The sequence below is a fragment of the Tursiops truncatus genome, chromosome 5, assembly GCF_011762595.2.
Source record: "Tursiops truncatus isolate mTurTru1 chromosome 5, mTurTru1.mat.Y, whole genome shotgun sequence".
Lineage (NCBI taxonomy): Eukaryota > Metazoa > Chordata > Mammalia > Artiodactyla > Delphinidae > Tursiops > Tursiops truncatus.
Genome location: NC_047038.1, coordinates 64,319,040 through 64,338,815, shown reverse-complemented (window position 1 = coordinate 64,338,815; position 19,776 = coordinate 64,319,040). Strand labels below are relative to the sequence as shown.

The 19,776-nt window shown below is 43.2% G+C and overlaps 1 protein-coding gene across 4 annotated transcripts in view; it reads right to left on the bottom strand.

Annotated features, from left to right (window-relative positions):
* Positions 1-726: 726 nt before the first annotated feature.
* The window catches only part of RHOH (ras homolog family member H), a 58,893-nt gene continuing 39,843 nt past the window's right edge, over positions 727-19,776 (bottom strand). For 3 of the 4 annotated variants that reach the window (XM_019928294.3, XM_019928293.3, XM_019928296.3), the window contains one exon: positions 14,839-17,664. In XM_019928294.3, coding sequence (XP_019783853.1) covers positions 16,872-17,447 — 576 coding nt within the window. In that variant the 5' untranslated portion in view covers positions 17,448-17,664 and the 3' untranslated portion in view covers positions 14,839-16,871. Of the gene's footprint in view, positions 4,941-14,838; positions 17,665-19,776 lie in introns of those variants that run through there. The other variant, XR_002175009.3, reaches the window with a different exon arrangement.

Sequence of the window (19,776 nt, the reverse complement as noted above, 5' to 3'; positions counted from 1 at the left end):
AACTTCAATGCCCAGAACACCACCTGGCACACAGCACTCAACAATAATTGTTGAATGAATTAAACAATCTGAGAATTATCTTCATGAAAAAGTTGTAAAAATAATGAACAATAGATCACTGTAGGAACCTCAAAAAATAGTCAAAATTATGTTCATAATAATACTAAGGACTTACTTGTCTGTTTCGCTCATTCTCTACAAGAGTTCAGAGTTCATTGATATGGTTCCGGATTCCACATTGCAACTAACTTTTAAGAAACTATAACATCAATTTTTGGAGTCCTTTCAAAGGAAAATATCCACAATGATCTGAAAAGTCTATGAAAATACTTCTTTTTGTTCATGTGAAGCTGAATTTTCTTCATATATTGCATCTAAAACCACACATGGCAAATTGCACCAGACTGAATGCAAAGACAGATATGCAATCTAACTATCATCTATTAAGTTAGACATTAAAGCAATTTGCAAAAATATAAAACAATGGTACTCTTCTCATTAAAACTGTTGTTTAGGAAAACATTTTTTATTTAAGAATGTGTCATTCACAGATGTAGAGAACAAACGTATGGACACCAAGGGGGGAAAGTGGTGGGGTGGTGGTGGTGGGATGAATTGGGAGGTAGGGATAGACATGTATACACTAATATGTATAAAATAGATAACTAATAAGAACCTGCTGTACAAAAAATAAAATAAAATTCAATAAACACACAAAAAAGAATGTGTCATTTATGTTAACATTTAATGGATCTATTATTGTTACTTTGAATGAATTAATATATAAATATTTTGTCATTTATCCATTGTAATTTTAGTTTGGTTAACATTAATAACTACAACACACATCAACAAAAACTCTTTAGATTTTTCAGTGATTTTTAAGAGTGTAAAGTGGCCCCAAGACAAAAAAGTTTGAGATATAAAGCAAACTAGGTTATCAAAAACATCTAGGGAACTTTGTAGAAATACATATTCTGGTTCCCATCCCTCTAGATCCTGATGCAGTAGAGCTGGGATAGAGCTCTGAGAATTTGTATTTTATAAAACTCTTCCAGTAATTCTGATTATTGGTCCCTGGTAGAAACAATAAATATAATAGAAGTTCGGGGAAATACAGGCCCAGAGGGGGCATGCACTATAATTGTCAGAGAAAACTTCAGTTATCCAATAAATATTTAAGTATCCAAGCACATACTAACTTCCAGGCAATATTGGGAACATTGGCCAAACACAACCCTTATCCGGAAGAAACTCACTGACCAGTGGGAGAGATGAAGAGAGCAGGCAAGAGTTACTGCACACAGTCATGGGGTCTGTGATGGGGAAAACGGGGTGCTGTGGGAACACAGAAGCAGGGCATACCGCTTCAGAGAGCTGGCCTTAAATGATGGAAGGTTCTGGAAAACTGAGGGGAAAGGGGTGACAAAGACCTAGATTAAGGGTAATGACTTGGAGGTCGATGGTCACAATGTCCATGTCGTGAGCAGTACATTGACCAACCCGGCTGGCATGGAGGGCTGGCTAAAGAACAGAGCACGATAAGGTCAGGGAGGTTGAGTGGGCCAGACGGTGGAGGAGTTTAACGCCAATGAGCTGCTTGGAGTTTGGTGAAGATATGATGAAAGATACGCTTTAGGATTATAACTCTGGTGACATGTGGAGCCTGAGGGGCTGAAGAATGGGAGGCCTGCTAGCTGGCAATTAGAATAATGTGATTCTGGGGGCCATCCAGGACAGGCAGGAGAATAAGCAGCAGTGTTCATGCCCGTGGTCTGGAAGAAATTAGATAAGCTGCTGAAAATCAGACAGTGGGATAAAATAAATTTAATAAACCCTCCCTGAACTTTCTATGCCCCTTTTGTTTAGATTCTGTGAGTCATTTTATAGCAGCGGCTCTTGAAATTTTAGGCTCATGGACTCCTTTGACAATCTGATGAAAGCTTTAAACATTCTCTCCACGGGGGAAGAAAATAAATTAAAGCAAAAAACTATATGTGACTAGGCAGGATTTTCTCCACTCTTATGTTCCTTTACCCTCTTAGCTTTTTCATCTCCTTCTTTCTAAAAGAGGTGTCATTTGATAAGAGGAAAAAAATTAAAAAATAAAAAAAGATTCAGCAGAATAAGGCACCAGAGTTTTCCTGTACGTGGTAGTGAGTATTAGTAGCAGAAATGTTGGGGGTAGAGATTTCACTCTGAAGTCCAGGAAGCCCCTTCCTAGGGAGCCCAAAAGAAGCAATACGGCGGGGAAACAGGGACAGAGTCCAAGTTTGGTGGAAAAGGAGGGGGAGAACTAGATTACATAGGGTTTGACTGATGCTTCGTGGAGAAAGTAAAGAGCTATACTCTATGAGTAGAGGGACTTCCCAGTAGTAAGGCTTTCTTTCCGGAAATGGACTGTAGCTTTATACCCACCAGACATGGTAGTCATAAACAAGAGCAGGTGTTACCTCTTTGCTTCTTATCTCAGTTTCTTGTGAGCCCTCATCTGCCACTGCATTTGGGAACTGTCTTCCCCCAGTCAGGGCTGCTGGTCACAGTTGCTCAGGCTGTTCACTGAACAAAACTCTAGGCAGAGGGGACAGTGGAGACTGAAAGCCAGCCTGTGCTGGGCTTGCCAATCTCTGCTGGCTGGTGCGGGGTCAGGTGCACCCAGAGAAGGCAGCATTTCTAATCCTCACAAAGGTGCCCTGCCAGCTGGCATCGCTGTACCACCCGCAAACACTCTTTCTCTTCTCCTGCGTCCTCCTCTTCCCTTTACCCCTGGGGGCCGTGGCAGAGAATGGTCAGTTTGTAAGTCTCCACAATATAAAGTGGTCTGGGGACATTGGCCAGACTCCCATCTCCCTTCCTCTCCCTCCCTTGACTCCTCCTCTGTCTCCCCCTCCTGCCTCTTCCAGAGCCTCTTACACAGACGTCATTCTCTCAGAAAAAGCAGATTGAGGTTAAAAGAGGAAAATTATTCACTACATGACACATGTGCTTCTTCTATCAAGAGCAGAACGGACGAAAGAGAACCAGCAGAATTCAGCAGCCTCCCTCCTCCCCTCAACCCCAGCCTCAAGCTAAGAGAAAAGCTGTGAAAAAGGGCAGCCCATAAACAGTGCCTGAGTAACAGCCACAGGACTGAAACCACAGGAGACCACTGCCTTCTCCCACAGATGTGGGGTGAGTCTGCTTGGCTGGCTTCCAGATCACACACCTGCTGTAAGTCTTTCAGCCAGAATTGGCCCCAAGGCGACTCGAGCTTAATCCCCTCCCCTCTACCTTAGAGGGAACTTTCAAAGTGTGGGAAATGTGAGTGTTACCACCTATGCAAGCCTGGCTGACTTACCCACTTCAGGCTGTCCCCTCCTCCCCCTGAGGAACTGGGCTTCTGCTGCTCTAGACAGTTCCTTTCCTGAGCCCCTTGGTGGGTCTGTTCCCTCTAGGCATCGCATAGAGCAAGCTAAGGTCTAGAGCTTGATTTGGAGCAGAGGAGGAACCTGGTACCACAGGGCTTTTGACTCCAAGGAGATCAGGAATCCACAGTCATCATCATAACAAATGGTGAACACTTATGGTGCACTCCTTACCTACCAAGCCCTTTCCATCCAATGCCTCACCTAATTCTCACAACCTGAGGTATTAGTCTTTCCATTTCATAGATGAAAAAACTGAGACTCAGAAATATTATAAAGCTTGCTCAAGGTCATGGGTTCCTGCCAGCTCCACCAACCCATGAGAATTGTCACCTCCTTCCTTAGATATGATCATGTGTCAAACTCTTGCAGGTTTTCTCCAAGGGAAGAGGCCTCTAGGAGTCCATTTCAAAGATTCACACTTGATAGGGATGGCCAGATAATCAGACTAGAAAAGGAAAGAAAAGACTGTCTGGTTAAAGGTCAACTAGACTGTGTCTGACGGTCAGCTGGGGGTGGGGGGAAGGAAGTGCGAGGGTGACTTGTTTCCTGGAACAAGTCTCAATACCATTGCAATCGATCAGAAAATTGCATAGGTGTTTTATCAGGAGCATTGATTTTCTTCCCAGAAAGAGGTTTTGAATTATATCACACACAGAAAGGGTCTGTCCCAGACCAGGTCTGGGACAATTTATCTTTCCAAAGCTATTACAGTGAACATCATATTATATTGATATATACCATGACGATTGCAATTTAATTATGTAAAAATAACACATAATCATGGTGTCACTGTAATCCTGAGAAAGTCAGGATTAACCTATATGCCCTGCCTGTAACAGGTGTTTAACGAATGTTTATTCAGAGAATAAATGAGTGAATGAATGAACTTTTCTGGCAAAGAAATGAGTGAACTAGATCATAGCTGCTCGCAGTGTGATCCAAACACCAGGCAGACAGGTCTTGAGACTGTTACTAGACCACAGCAAGATAAGCACAGAAATCAGGAGTTTAGATTAGAAAGTTTTTTAGCAATTGGATAATGTCTATTGAATCTAATAATAAAAATGGGACTTGCATTTTAAGTCTTTTTTTTTTTTTTGGCAGTGTTGGGTCTTCATTGCTGCTCGGGCTTTCTCTAGTTGCGGTGAGCGGGGGCTACTCTTTGTTGCGGTGCACGGGCTTTTCATTGCGGTGGCTTCTCTCATTGCGGAGAGCGGGCTCTAGGTGTGCGGGTTTCAGTAGTTGCAGCACGTGGGCTCCGTAGTTGTGGCTCGCGGGTTCTAGAGCACAGGCTCAGTAGTTGTGGCGCACGGGCTTAGTTGCCCTGTGGCATGTGGGATCTTCCCGGACCAGGGCTTGAACCTGTGTCCCCTGCATTGGCAGGCGGATTCTTAACCACTGCGCCACCAGGGAAGTCCCGTATGTCTTTTTTTTACTTCATTTTTTTCCTATTAAATCTTTGTCTTTCCTTCTCTGTCCTCCTCCTCCTTCTTCTTCTTCTTGGAATTTATTGTACTTTTAAGCAGTATTTGTCTGCAATGGTTGGAAATAAAGAAAAAGAAAAGGTCTTTTACCACAGTGGTTTAATCAGAAGATCACAGACCCACTGGAAAGGCCAGATGACTTTCTCACATGAAAAGTTCCATTCTGAAAACCTCCTGGAAGAGAAGAGACCCTGAGTCCATCCTACACAAACCTCCAGCCATTCAACTCTAACAACAGACTTACCCAAGGTGACTGTCATTCTTTGGAGGGGAGGGAAATGGAGGTGTCCATTCAAGGGTCCTCGTCAAACAGCTTCTTAGAGCCATGCCATTGCTTGGAGGCGCAGCTGTCCTCATGCCCTCCTCCCTCCCCCACCCCCCAACTTCAGAACGAACCAGGGAGAATCAGAGACGTTAGCATCAAAGCAGAGCAAAATCCGAGGCTCTGTGTTGTGGCAGGATGGGGGTTTTCTTCCCCTCTCACCCCTCTTTCCTTCCTCCCCAAGGCCCCCTCCCAGCCCTTCCTGGGAGGGAGTCTGGTAAAATGAAAGAAAGTGACTGTGAGAGCCTAACACCAAATAGTTCTGTCTGACAGTTGTCAATAGTAACCAAAGAAAGGTGTGTTTGTTTTATAGCTGTTTCACTCTGAAGGGCTTAAGCCTCCACTGGGACCTTCTACATGGAGCCCAAGGCTGCGGGAAGGGCTGAGAAGGTAGAAGAAGATGGGTTTTGGGGGGGGCGGTCTGTGGGGGGAAGATGGTCGGAGAAGACCAGAGAAAGAGCAGCTGGATGGATGATCTTCAAACTCTGTGATGAACTTACAGGTGACTTGATAGTAAAGTCAAGAACTCTCTGGACCTCACATCTGTCATACTAAGACTTTTCTTTCTAGGACTGGATGTTCCTACAGGCCCTCCAGTTTTGTAACCGAGGAGCTGGAGTGTGGAACCAAATAGGTGGAACCATTCTTGGAAGTGTGGTGTCAGGAGCACAGGCTTGGGCCAGATTGCCTGGACTGAATCTTGACTCTGACACATGCTAGGTGACTGACTTTGGGTAAGTTTCCTCATCTGTAAAATGGGGATGATAATATTAACTTCATCTTGAGTGCTTACAAGAAAATAAATTAACATACATAAAGCACATAGTGCCAGATATATCTGTGGTTTTTACTACAGCTTTAAGCAAGGCCACACACACACACACACACACAAATTTCCCATACACAGTTCAATACATGTCCATAGATGCAATTAACAAACATATGGTTACAGGTTCCTTGGAAAAATCTGGAATAGTTACCATGCTGCCTTTACATACAACAGCATAGGAGTATGTATATTCATTAACATGCCAACATAGAAAGCTGTTCACAATATAGTAAATTTTAAAAAGTAGATTGGAAATCAGATTTTACTATATGATCCTATTTTTTCAAAAATACATGCATAAGTGTATAAGAAAAATTCTGTAGGGGTAAATACAAAAAATGATGTAACAGTGATTTTAATTATTGTCTTTTGCTTTGCTGTGTTTTTCTAATTTTTTAAACAATAAGCAGGGCTTCCCTGGTGGCGCAGTGGTTGAGAGTCCGCCTGCCAATGCAGGGGACGTGGGTTCGTGTCCCGGTCTGAGAAGATCCCATGTGCCGCGGAGCGGCTGGGCCCATGAGCCACGGCCACTGGGCCTGCACGTCTGGAGCCTGTGCTCCGCAGCGGGAGGGGCCCCAGCAGTGAGAGGCCCACGTACCGCAAAAAAAAAAAAAAAAAAAAAAAAAGCATGCAATATTTGTATAATCTGGGGGGACAGATATAGAAATACATATCTATGTAAAGAATCTCTTTCCTCTATGACTGTTTTAACCTGTCACAACCAGGCTGGCTTGCAAGTTTCCCTTCTGAGTATTTGGGTGGAAGAAGGGAGAGCCTCTCTCAGATTCCCCCTGAGCCCATGAAGGCCCAGCTCTGAGTTGTTCAGGGCTCATAGCTCTGGCTGCTGGCTTGTTAATAACACACAAGGCAGCGCTGCTGGCTGGCTGCTGTGTCCTGTGTCTTCCTGCACTTCTACCGTTGCTGGTTTCATGTGTTGGCCTTTCCCTCTGACATTTTCTTTTCTTTTTTTAATCACCTGCCAGTGCCTCTGACGTTTTAAGCAAAGGGTAAACCTTTAAACTTCCATCGTTGAAACCTGAAACTAGGTAGATAGAGGCTGGGAGGTTTGAGGCCAGAGGGAAGATAGAAGAGCTCCTGGGAGCTGAGACCTAGCTCTCAAGGTCCCAGCTTTGCCTGCAGCCAGCTGTGTGTCCTTGGGCAACTTGGAGAGTCAGTTTCCTCATCTGCAAAGTGATGAGCTTGTGTTAAATCCTCCCTGAGTTTTCTTCCAGCTCCAAAAATGTGGGTCTAATAATAGCACATAATAATATAATAATAGTAATAATATATAATACAATATAATATATTATATAAACATTGATACTATATAGTATAATAATTTAACAAAAATAATAGAGAAACGGAAGAAAATGTTCCAGCCATGTTGATTTATATATTATACTCTCAATGGAAGTATACACACTAACAGAAGGAGAGAAAAAAATTAGTGTGAGTTTGCAGGCAGTATCCAGAGAATTAATGCAAATATGGTTTAGACCTAGATTAACAGATAATTTCCCTCTTTCAGACTTTTCCATTTGTTGATCAGAGACAACCACATAGCAATTTCCAATTTTTTTAAAACACGTTATGATAATAAGAATGATAATATTGACGGCCAGGGCTTAGAAACAGAGACCTCTCTTCTGGTCAGTAACTGTGTGCATGGCCTGGACATGTCACATCACCTTCCTGGGCCTCATCTCTCTCATTTCTTCTTCACAGGGTCGTCTTGAGCCTCAGATGAAAGCTTGCTTAGTGGCATGGAAAAAGGGGAGCTTGGAGCCAAGAGGTCTAAGCACGATCCTGAGTCTGCCAAGTGTCAGTTAAGTGCGCATAGATGAGTCATTTAACCTTCCACAGCCTTAGCTTCCTTGCCTGTAAAATGGGCCAAATAATAATAACCCACAGCATTGTTGTGACGTCATGGGTGACAACATACACAAAGTACTTGATTGTTTAGAGAGTGCTAAGCAAATACTGGCAATTAGTACCAGAAGGCATGGAAAAGCACTTTGGACACTTCTAAAGTGCTGTATGAATGGATGTGTGTGATGGTGATAATAAGGATTGATTTACTCAAGAAACAGAGGTCAGGGCTTCCCTGGTGGCGCAGTGGTTGAGAGTCCACCTGCCGATGCAGGGGACACGGGTTCGTGCCCCGGTCCGGGAAGATCCCACGTGCCATGGAGTGGCTGGGTCCGTGAGCCATGGCCGCTGAGCCTGTGCATCTGGAGCCTGTGCTCTGCAACGGGAGAGGCCACAGCAGTGAGAGGCCCGTGTACCACACACAAAAAAAATAAAAATAAAATAAAAAAGAAATAGAGGTCAGCATCTACTATGGGCATGGCACCATTTCAGATGCTGGAGCAACCAAAGACAGGTGACAGGGGTACCTAGCTGCAGAGGGAAATGATGAAAAGGAGGAGAAAAGAGGGAAAGAGAGATGTATTTGAGAAGTACATACATGCAGTGATTTATTGGGGGCTTTCCGAAAACTTAATAAAAAACATTGTCAATCAAAATCCTCAGTAAATCTTTAGTTCCCTGAGATGACAGCTTTACCACCCAACAACTGCTCTTTGGTTAATTCCAGTGACTCACTCGTAAATCGCACCCCTCCTGTTTCCATCAGGGTGAAACTTCCACAGAGCAAAGACAGATTAGGGCAACTTACTATGTTCTATTTAAACAACACAGCCATAAAGAGCAAGCACTGCAACTGCATCAGTAGATGGGCTCTAGCATGCTGTAACCTTGCTGTTTCTCACGCCTGTGCTACCACGTCCACACACATATTCTTGGAATTGCTCCACAAGTCCCAGCAGGCAAGCTTTTGGCTCCACTTTGAGTCCTATCTAGACCCTGAGTTCTAGTCATTTCCTTCCTTGTTTTCAGAATCTGTTGGAAACCACTTGCCTGTGTAAACCCCAGCTTCTGTAAATCATGTCACTTTTCTGTGCCAGTCTCTTCTAATCCATCCTTTGGAACAGCCCTAACCCAACAGTCAGGTGGGTTGGAATCCCCCAAGTCAGTCACTTCTGGAGGGAAATGGGTATTGAACACTGATTGTTGTGAAAAGCTGTGTGTCCCTTTTTTGAGGCCAGCAGAGAAAAAGTTAAGCCTGCTTTCTTTTTCAGAGGGGTGGTTTATTTTTATTTATTTATTTTTTTCTGTACGTGGGCTTCTCACTGTTGTGGCCTCTCCTGTTGCGGAGCACAGGCTCCGGACGCGCAGGCTCAGCAGCCATGGCTCACGGGCCCAGGCACTCCGCGGCATGTGGGAACTTCCCAGACCGGGGCACGAACCCGTGTCCCCTGCATCGGCAGGTGGACTCCCAACCACTGAGCCACCAGGGAAGCCCGGGGTGGTTTATTTTTAAATGATGCAGTCTGTCTACATCAGCCAGGCTTCTCCTCAATTAAGAGGATAAACTACCAAGTGTCCTCCCTCCCTTTTCCTAATTTATTTCCTTATAGTACTGATCACCCATCCATATTTATCAGATTTGTTTACATAATTATTATCTGCCCATACACAGATATCCCTACCTAACTAGATCCTAAACTCCACAAAAGCAGCAGCTTTGGCTATTTGCAGTCTTGTTGCTAAGAAGGTCACGGTCCAATGGGGGAATGGAAACATGAACACATAATTATGAAACAATATTGTAAATCCAGCGATGGAGAGATGCTCGGATCGATGTCTCTTTTAGTGACGTCCTCTACTTTCTTTGAATCACCCCCTGAGAGAACGCAAGAAGCCTAGTATCACCCCCTGAAAGAACAAAAGGAGCCTAGTAAATGCTGAATGAATAAATAAGATAAAGGATTCTCTGTTGATCCCTCCTGTAAGGCACTGAAAGGCACCTGCTTTGTGCTAAGAAAAAATACTGCAAATTATAGAGTACAGGAAACCTGGATTGAAAAGTGAGCTTATAAAAAGTGAACAAGTAAAACCAAACCTCTCTGCTCTCATGAAGCTTAGAGAAAGAACACCCAAAATGTGGTAGGGAGAGTGAGGTGGGCTGAGTCTGCCACCAGCTCATAGATCTTTGGGAAGGTCATTTAACTGTCCCCAGATCTTAATGTCTTCATCCACTAAAGATCAGGATCCTCCCAGCTCTGAGGGAGGATGACAATTGAATGACAGAGATGCCATTTATTGAAAACTTGCTATGTGCCAGACATAGTGCAGACTTTACCTGTATTCATTCTTTTCTTTAATCCTCACCACCCTGTGATGTTATTTTCTCCATTTTACAGATGAGGAAATTGATGTACAGAGAGGCTAGTTAACTTGAACAAGGTTGCAAAGCTACTGAGGGACAGAGCTGAAATTCTGGAAATTTGACTGTACAACCTGAACTTTAAAAAAAAAGTTTTTTGTTTTTTTTTTGCCACACCGTACGGCATGTGGGATCTTAGCTCCCTGACCAGGGATCAAACCTGGGTCCTTGACAGTGAGAGCATGGAGTCCTAACCGCGGACCACCAGGGAAGTCCTTAAAAACCTTTTAAAATTATGAATTATATCAGGCACACAAAAGAGTGTATAAAACACATAGGAATATTTTTGAAGAATAAATAACAGAAAAAATTAAATGATCATTCTTGTACCCACTTCCCAAACTTAAGAAATAGAACAATACCTGTGACATCCCTGGGTGACCCTGCTCAGTTGTATTCCCTTATCTCCCTAGGAGAGGTAACCACTTAATTAAACGCTGTGTTAATCATTCCCATGCTTTAAAGTGTTTTTGACCCTAAGTATTGTATTGTTAAGCTTTGCTTGCATTTGAACTTCACTTAAATGCAATCATAATACATATATTATTTGACTACTTGCTTTTTTCTCAATATTGTCTACATTAATTTATATTGATACATACAGCTACAGTTCATTCATTTTCATTGTTGCATAGTATTCTATGTGAGAATATACCAAAATTTATTTAGCCATTCTCTCTTGATTACATTGTGTTGTTTGTAGTTTTTGCTATTATCTACAATGCTACTAAGAACGTTTACATGCAGGTCTCCCGGGAAGTCTATGTAAGTATATCTCTAGGGCATGAAATGTCTAGGTCAAGGGTATAGGATATTCAATACTACTAAGTAATGCCAAAATGTTATATCAACTTATATGCCCACAAGAAGCATATAAGGTTTCCTATTGTTTCATACCCTTGCCAGTGCCTCATAGTCATACTTTTTAATTCTCCGTCAATATGGTAGTAGGAAAATGATATCTCATTGTGGATTTTGTTTCCATTTCCCTGCTACTGGTGAGATTGAGCACCTTTTCTATTGTTTATTGGTTATGCATATTTCTTTTTCTGAGAAATGTGCATTTTTAAAATTGGGCTGTTTTTCTTGATGATTCATAGTAGTTCTTTATATATTATGGATAAAAGCTTTTTAATATAAATATGTCATTAGAAACCCCACAATTCTTGAACTTTGCCCTCCCAGAACTATTCTTTTGCATATTCAGATTAGAATTAATCAGCACACTCCTTTCTCTTCCAAGCAAATAGAAGTAGAGAGTGATATGTCCTGGCTTTTGAGGCTCAGGACAGGAGAGTTAGCCAGGCTGCCAAACCCATATCCTTCAGAAGAGTTATGTGTACTCACTTACTACCAGAACATATAGATGACTTTTAATATTTGGTGAGTATATCAGTCAAAATTCCATAGGAAACCAAATTTATTCCAGATGGTTCAGATGAAGAGATCTGAATGAAGGCACTACTTGTAGAGGTCTGGGTTAACACAGGAGGGATGTTGCTGCATCCCAAGACTAGCACCAGCAGGAAGCCATTACTTCCTACAGGACGGAGAGGCAGACAGAGGAAATACCATCCTGGGGCCCCATGAAAGCTGGTGATGTGGAGGAGAAGCTGCTCAGCAGGTGGGAGGGATTCACAGCTATGGACAGATAAGCATCACCCAAGCAGGAAAGAAGTAGGAAAAAACACCCAACTATTCTCTCCTCCTACCCTCTGACTTCCAGCCAGAGTCTCCCACCAGCTGCATCCAAGTAGAAGCCAGCCAGGAAGAGTTCCTGGGTGATGCAGCCCACAGGGTTAGCCTCCCAGCCACAGGGGAGGGCAGCCAAGGGTGGAAAATGGAAACGGGGAGTGGGAACAGCCAGCAGAGACCACCATGGCAGTGGGATAGGAACCACCTGAGACTTTTTCATAGGAAAAGTGACAAAAGGAAGTGCATGAAGGAAGGCTGCCAAGCCCTAATCATTAGCGTGTAACAGGGATCATTCTCACCATCTTAGCTAAGTTAGCGAGTGTAATGAACATTGAATATGATTCACCATATAATTTTTAGCTGGTCAAGTTTAATTAAACCAAAATTACATAGTAAAACTGGGATGTTTTGAAAAGTAACTGTACAAGGGCAATATCTCCATATATCAGTCTGAGTCTCAGTTGCTTATCAACAGAAAGAGAATAATATTTACCTTATGAGCATGTTCTGAGGATTCAATGACATGGTGTATGTAAAGTGCCTACACAAAGCTGGAGCCAGTAGGAATCAAATGTAGTTTGTTTCCACTATCATTACGTGTAATTTTACTCATCTTGCTCTACCTAGCACTGCTACAAATGGCACCTGCTTCTGTGTAGGTTTCCCATCGTGTGGCCCACGATCAACAAGTTCTAGAATATTCTGATCTGATCTAGAATGTTCAGCCTATGTATCTGCATAGAGGTCCACCAAAACCGTAATGACACATCCATTTGAACAATAGTTCACAGATATAAAGCTATTATTGTATGAATACTATTGCACGAATTCTTAGAGGAATCCAGGAATTACTGTTTTAAGTTAAGGAAATTGAGGCTGAAAGACACATGACCCAGACTTTGTGACTCCCAAATATGTCTGCCTCTTACTCCCCCATTATTGCTGTCTATCTACCATTAAGGATTATGTCCCATGTCAGGATATATTTTAGAATTGACCAAAACATGAACTTTAGGTTGAATCAAGTACTCTTTAGGAACTTTACGTTACAAGTAATTTCTGTGGCTTGTTTTATCTTTTCTGGTGAAAAACTGCTCAGGATCTTGGCTAGTGATTAATGTTTCTTTGCTTTATCAGAAGAGATACAGCCTGAGGGAAAATAGGACCCTACCCTTGAGTTGCTCTGATCTGACTCAACCCATAAGATAGTCTTCTCGGCACTGGGGATGAACACTTGCAGATGCCCTGTCCCCTCCATCGTATCGTAACCCTATAGATGTGCCACACTGGAACCCTTTCATCCCATCTCATGATGGGTAAAGTGCCCTTCCTCGGTACCAAATCCTTAAAAGGAAAGAACCGGGCTTTCCTCTCCCCTGTCACTCCCTCATTCAAAGGAGATACCTGAAACCTGAGGCGTGGAAAAGTGAAATAAGAAAAAGAGAATTTTTTCCAAGGTTTTTAAAGCATCAAATCATGATGTATTTCATTTCTGCCAATTCACATGCAGTCAACCTATAAAATTATACTTAAAAGCCAAGGTTTAAGGCAGACACCTTTGCAAATGTTGGTGCTCTGTGACGTAGGTGGGTCCCTTTCTTATTGCCAGAAACAAAAATAAAAGGGGAAGATAAAGATCAGACTGGGAATATTTTATTAAAAATAAGTTTTAAAATACAGGGACTAGTAGGGTTGGGGCCTGCAAGGTTACATGAGATGAGATGTGGCAAAACCATACAGCTGGGCTGCTCTGGGCGGAAGTGGGGCACAGTGGTCTTGAGCACAGCTTTGGAGTCTGACAGACCCACTCGAGACTCCTGATGCTGCCACTCACCTGCTGCGCCAGGCCTCAGTTTCCCCGTGTAAGGTGGTGCTCACCCCACAGGGTGAGATAACACACGCCCAGGTGCTTAGCACAGGGGTCAGCACATCTGGAGCCCTCCGCAAACTGTCACCGTTGGGATGCCTTCTGCTTTCTTGTCGCTCAGCCTCATTTCATCACACTAGCTTCGGCCGCCCCATTAGTCAGTACAGAGTAAAGCAGAATAGGATGAGCTACCCACTCAAACCAACCCTTTCACGTAAACAAGAGCATATTTAACGTTGCTATTTAGCATGGTTAGAAATCAGCGTACAATAGTCTACAAAAAGGCACTGAAAGTTTTGAAGGGGAAGAAACATAGCCTGAGTCGAGGCAGGAAAAATAGATAAACAGCCATGTAGAACATACACTGCATGGATTCTAACACAATGACCCATTTTTGCTTCTTCCCCACCCCTGTCCCCCACCCCCCAGGGCTGGTGGAGGTCTGTTTCATTCCCATAAGCACTTCGCGGCACATCAGCCCAATTCTTGTCCTTCTCTCCAATTCAGTTCAACACAACTTTGTTTCACTATGCTTCTTTCCCTGAGCTGGGCCCTGGGAACACCGAGATGAACAGGAGGTGGCCCAGCCTTCAAGAATGGTCATCTAGTAGGGGAGACAGATGCCAGCGGGCCACTGTTTCTGCCAGGTCCCATTGCTGGGGAGGGTTTACACGTGGATTCCTGTTCTCAGGTGTGAGGGTTCCCAGAGACAGCCTTTAAGCTTGGCTCCAGCCAGCAAGCAGAGGGCTCATCTGTGGCCCAGATGAAGGCAAAGTCATTTGACCATGCCCTCTATGACCTTCCCTTCCTCCACCGCTTCCACCGTGGAATCACCACCTCTTCCCTCACTTAGAATCAGTTATCTGGGCCCTTCCCATTTTCATATCCCAGCCCCTGCCAATCTCCCTTCAACAAGAAAGAAGGAAAAACTTTGGGACAACCAATGTTAGTCATTAGAAATTTATTCCTGCTATCATGTTAAATACCGCCTACCTTAGACAGGCCCTGAAGGAAAATCTGCAGAAGTTATTTAAGACCATTTGCGATTGTTGGAGAAGAGGAGGCGGGTCAACAGGGATATCACAAGGAGATGCGCTCCCATCGCCTCCCCTGCCTGGCCAGCTTTGAAGCCCTCCAACCCTCTGGATGCCCAACATAGACAGCTGGATATAGTAGCTCTCAAGTCAAGGGACACAGGTGACACAGAGTCGAGGATGGGCTGTAGGACTGGAGAGCTGGAGCTGTCTGGGCGAAGGCAGATATGTCAGTCCCAGAGGATTGAGGGAACCTTGGACGCAGAGACTCAGACCCTGGTCCCAGCCCTTTTCCTGAATGTGGATGGGAGAAGAGGAAAAAGAGAAGGCAGTGTGGAGATGAGCACACATTTGATTTTTGACATCTATTATAGCTATAAAGAATTGACCACATAAGGAAACTGAAAAATTAGTTTGGTTATGTCAGCATAGGTCTAATCATAGTCATTTATGCCAACTGCCTTACCATTGGTGTGTGATGGCATGTTACACCAAACCAATGATGTACTTCCATAAACGTGGTTCAGAGTAGTTATAGGTTTTGATTAGGTGAGTAAATGAAACACTTGGGTTCCAGCCTGCACGATTTCTTAATTTACATAGTCCTCTGTTCTCAGCTTTCACAGATGGTCAATACCATTGCTTTTAAGCTATTAGACAGAATGGTGGTTGGGGGTTGGAGGGATGTCCCTATTGATTCAGTATTTCCCTTGAGAAATTTTTATTATCTAAGCAACTTCTGTATAGTTTTCCTGTTCCCTGTGCTGGGAATTTGTGATTTTTTTTCCATTCAGGTGTTTCATATTCATGAACTAGTAAAAGCTATAAATTCCCTTTTTTCCCTTAAATACATACATATACATGTAAACACCATCCCAATTATTCTGATTAGGTCCTAAAATTAATGAATTATGTTGCCATGCCAGCTCAGTTTAGAGCTCAAATAACAAATTTGCTAAATCACAATTATAGAGACTTTGAGCCTGCTCTTTCACAAGACCTACGACCAGCTAGGAACCCCAGTGTCAGAAGAAGCAGGCAAAGTGCAGTGGTCTCTGAAATGAAAGTAAGACTTCCTCGCGTCTGTTCCAAGTTCTGCTGCTATCACTGCGAGCAGTCTGATTCTCTACCTGAGAGGTTTTCCTTCAATCTGTTTTGGGGAATGACAGAAGAATACTTAGTACACAACTGGGGTTCTTTGGGTGAAAGGCAAAACCATAAGAAATGCGCTTTTTAAAAAAAATAATTACAGAGACATATAATGATAGCTGTTTAAAATCATTAGGCAGTATTAAAGTATCTTATGTCATTGAACTGTATTTTATATACAACTCTGAATAACAAGTGGGTGGAAAATTAATTACAAGGATCAGTTTACAGTAATTTTAAAATTTGATTACCTAATAAAATCTAGCTGGCAAGTGATTTCAACAAAATTACTACTTCAGACGAAAATACCGACACTACAAACATATGGCAGGGCCCTATAAGGTCATTTCACTCATACATCAATTTGTGTTTGTCAGTAGATAGGAAAAGACTTCCCAAGTGTGAAAACTAATTATACACCAGTGCTATTTATTTTGTTATTATTTAAATACAATGTGTCTTTAAATATGGAATTCTTTGGAAAACTCACTTCATTATCCAAAATTATGGAGACCGCTTTGGTTTCATAATCGAAGGTGAAATATTCATTACAGTTTCCCAAGGGATCTTCTAACTGTAATGGGCAAAGAGTTCTTTGATAGAGTGTATTTCGTAAAAACATCCAGTAGCCAAGTCTCGTCAACAACTGTATCCGAAAGGTTTCCTGCTGCTGCTCACGCTGCTTCAGGCTGCTTAGGACGTGCCCAGAAAGAGCATCGACGCTTGCTGGCTTGCCTGCTCTCCCTGTCCCAGTTAGTCTTTGAGGTAAGTGACTGCTGGGTGGAGTCTTTGGGGTTTAGAGGATCTTGCACTCGTTAACGGAGAAGAACCTCCTTCTGTTGCGTCTCCTGGCCTGGTTGATGGCAGTCCGGACGGCACACTCAAATACCTGCTGTACCCCCCGGTTGCTGAGGGCTGAGCACTCCAGGTAGCCCTTGGCTCTCACCTCCTGGGCCAGTCTCTTTCCTTCTATAGCGTTGACGCAGGAAGCCCTGTGGGGTCCCATCTCCCGCTGGTCAGTCTGGGTGGCCACCACCAGCACGGGGGTGCAGGGCAGGTTGCTCCTGACTTCACCAATCCACTTGTTCTTCAGGTTCAGGAAGGAGTTATGGTTGGCCACAGAGTAGCACATCAGCACCACGTCTGCCTGCTGGTAGGACAGAGGGCGGATACTCCTGAAGGCATCATTGCCAGCTGTGTCCCAGAGACCCAGGCTGATCTGGATGCCATCCATGAAGACGTCTACACCTGTATTTTCATACACTGTGGGCTTGTAGGCCTCTGGGAAGGTCTCTGAGGTGAAGCGCACTAACAGAGAGGTTTTCCCCACAGCAGAGTCTCCCACCAACACACACTTGATGGAACTCAGCATCTTCCCAGCTCGGATTCCTAGGTACAAATTCAGAATTCCGAGGAAAAGAGCCCTCAGTGGGCTGCTGAAGCAAACGCCATTCAGCAACGAGGAATGGGAACCAGATGGATTTGTGCTCTTAGGACCTCTGACAGCAATTTGCAGAATGTTACTTCATGCAGTCCATCCAAGGGAGATGCACCATCTACTTTGGAAATCTCCAAAGGCTGGTCTTCAACTGGAAAAAGAAAAAGAAGGGGAGAACTTGAGTCTTTTTTCCCTTTTTTGCTGATGGGGGAGCTTCCTCATTGGCAAACTGATTAATCAAGGGGTCCACCTCAGTGGACAAGGGTCCTCCCCCCTTGTCTAAGCCACTCTTACCCTCGGCGGGGAAAGCTTGGATCTGTTATACCCCGTACCCACGACCTCACCCAGTCAAGAAGCAGAAGCTGACCTGATCTCTAAAATCAGCCCACGGATAAAAACACGAGCAGTTGCTCTGGTGGCAACGTGAAAAAGACCACAATAGCAACCTAATGTGTGAATGAGACGTTTTCAGACTGCTCTCTCCTGGCTTCTGCTCCAAGAAGTGGAGACCACAGCTGACAGTGGTCTCTGCCACTTCAGTCTCTAATGGATCCCAGCCACTTTGGGAACTGCAAACTGATGAGCCGCACGTAGCAGAAGCACTTCCTTTCATTTATTGATTCATCAGCCAGTCCTTGGTTTATGTGGGAATTTGTGCTGAGGTCAGAGAGAAGAAATCACCAGAACTCTAAAAATTTGCTGTGGTTTTTCCCTTGAGGTTTTTCCAAAAATGGGCTATAGATATAATGGAAAGGGCACTGTCCTTGGCATTTTCTGCATCTGAAATCAGACTCCATTACCTATACAACGACATGGCTTTGAGCACTTTGCTTCATCTCCAAGCCTTGGTTTACTCATCTGCAAGATTGTGATAGATTTAGGAACCACTTGTCAGAGATGTTGTGAGGATAAAATTGTTTCTTTCTTTTCTGAACAGCTACCTATGTAATCAGGAACTCTGCTAGGCCCCTGGTTAAACAAAATAACTTGCTTAAAAGCAACCGTATTTGGTGCCTGTCACTTAAACCGGGCCACATGAATATGACGGAATCTGAATTTCTTGAAAGGGTCAAATAAATTCTCATTCACTGCAGGTGAAAGAGCTCCAGACAATGAGATCAGCCTTGGAGACGGTGTCCCGTCTGCCAAGGGATGTCATCACAGGGCCATCCCAGCTTTAGATGAAGGAAAGGTCTTTTGGACCAAATTTCAAAGTAAAGGTTATTAATACAATCTGGGCTTATAACCTGCTCCATTGGCAATCTTCCTGACAGATCACATGTAATGTAGGATGGACACATAGGATAGGTCTCCTTCAAAAGGTAATTTTTAAAATCACTCCTCTAAATCCAGACATTCCCCTCCAAGACATTATTATCTTTGTCTACCTACAGTCTCTGTTTAATTAGACATAATAGCCTTTACAAATGAGTTAATCAAATAAATAATTCACATGATTTTCACAAATTCATTTTTACCACACATAAGCTGGGTGACCTTGGCCAAGTTACTTAACCTCTCTGAGACTCAGTTTCTTCATAAAAATGAAAATAAGAAAAGCACATTCTTGATGGAATTGTTATAACAATTCAGTATGTGGAGAGTCTGGCTTAGCACAGAACCTGGCACATGGGATCTGTGGGCAGGCACCATACTTTTCAACTTCTACTACTATTTATTTAAAATGCCAAATATTGAATGTCCAAGCATTCAAACGGGGGCTGGGACGTCAAATATTCGCCCAGACTCTATCTGAAGACTCACATCTTCATATGGAAATGATAACACAGCAATAATTTATGCTTGTACTTTTACAAGACGTTGTACATTTGAGAATACTCCCTTGATTGTCTTGTGAGAAAGCCCCTTCAGAATGATAGAGCACAAAATGATAATAATAATAACTTATAAAATAAAAAAACAGAGAATTCCCTGGTGGTCCAGAGGTTAGGTCTTGGCGCTTTCACTGCCAGGGCCCAGGTTCAATCCCTGTTCAGGGAACTAAGATCCCATAAGCCGTGTGGCATGGCCAAAAATAAAAAATAATAAAAATAACAAAAAATAAATTAAAAATGAAAACAATGATAGAGCATAATACAAAACTAAGATGAAATTATGACTTTCATTTACTGATTATTATTATTGCAGATTTTAGGTTATCTGGGCTTCAATTGAATCTGAGGCTTACTTCAAAATGCTGATAAAACCCTGATATTTTTTTAAACAGATGAGCCCATGGCAGTCATCTGCCAGGGATAGCCTG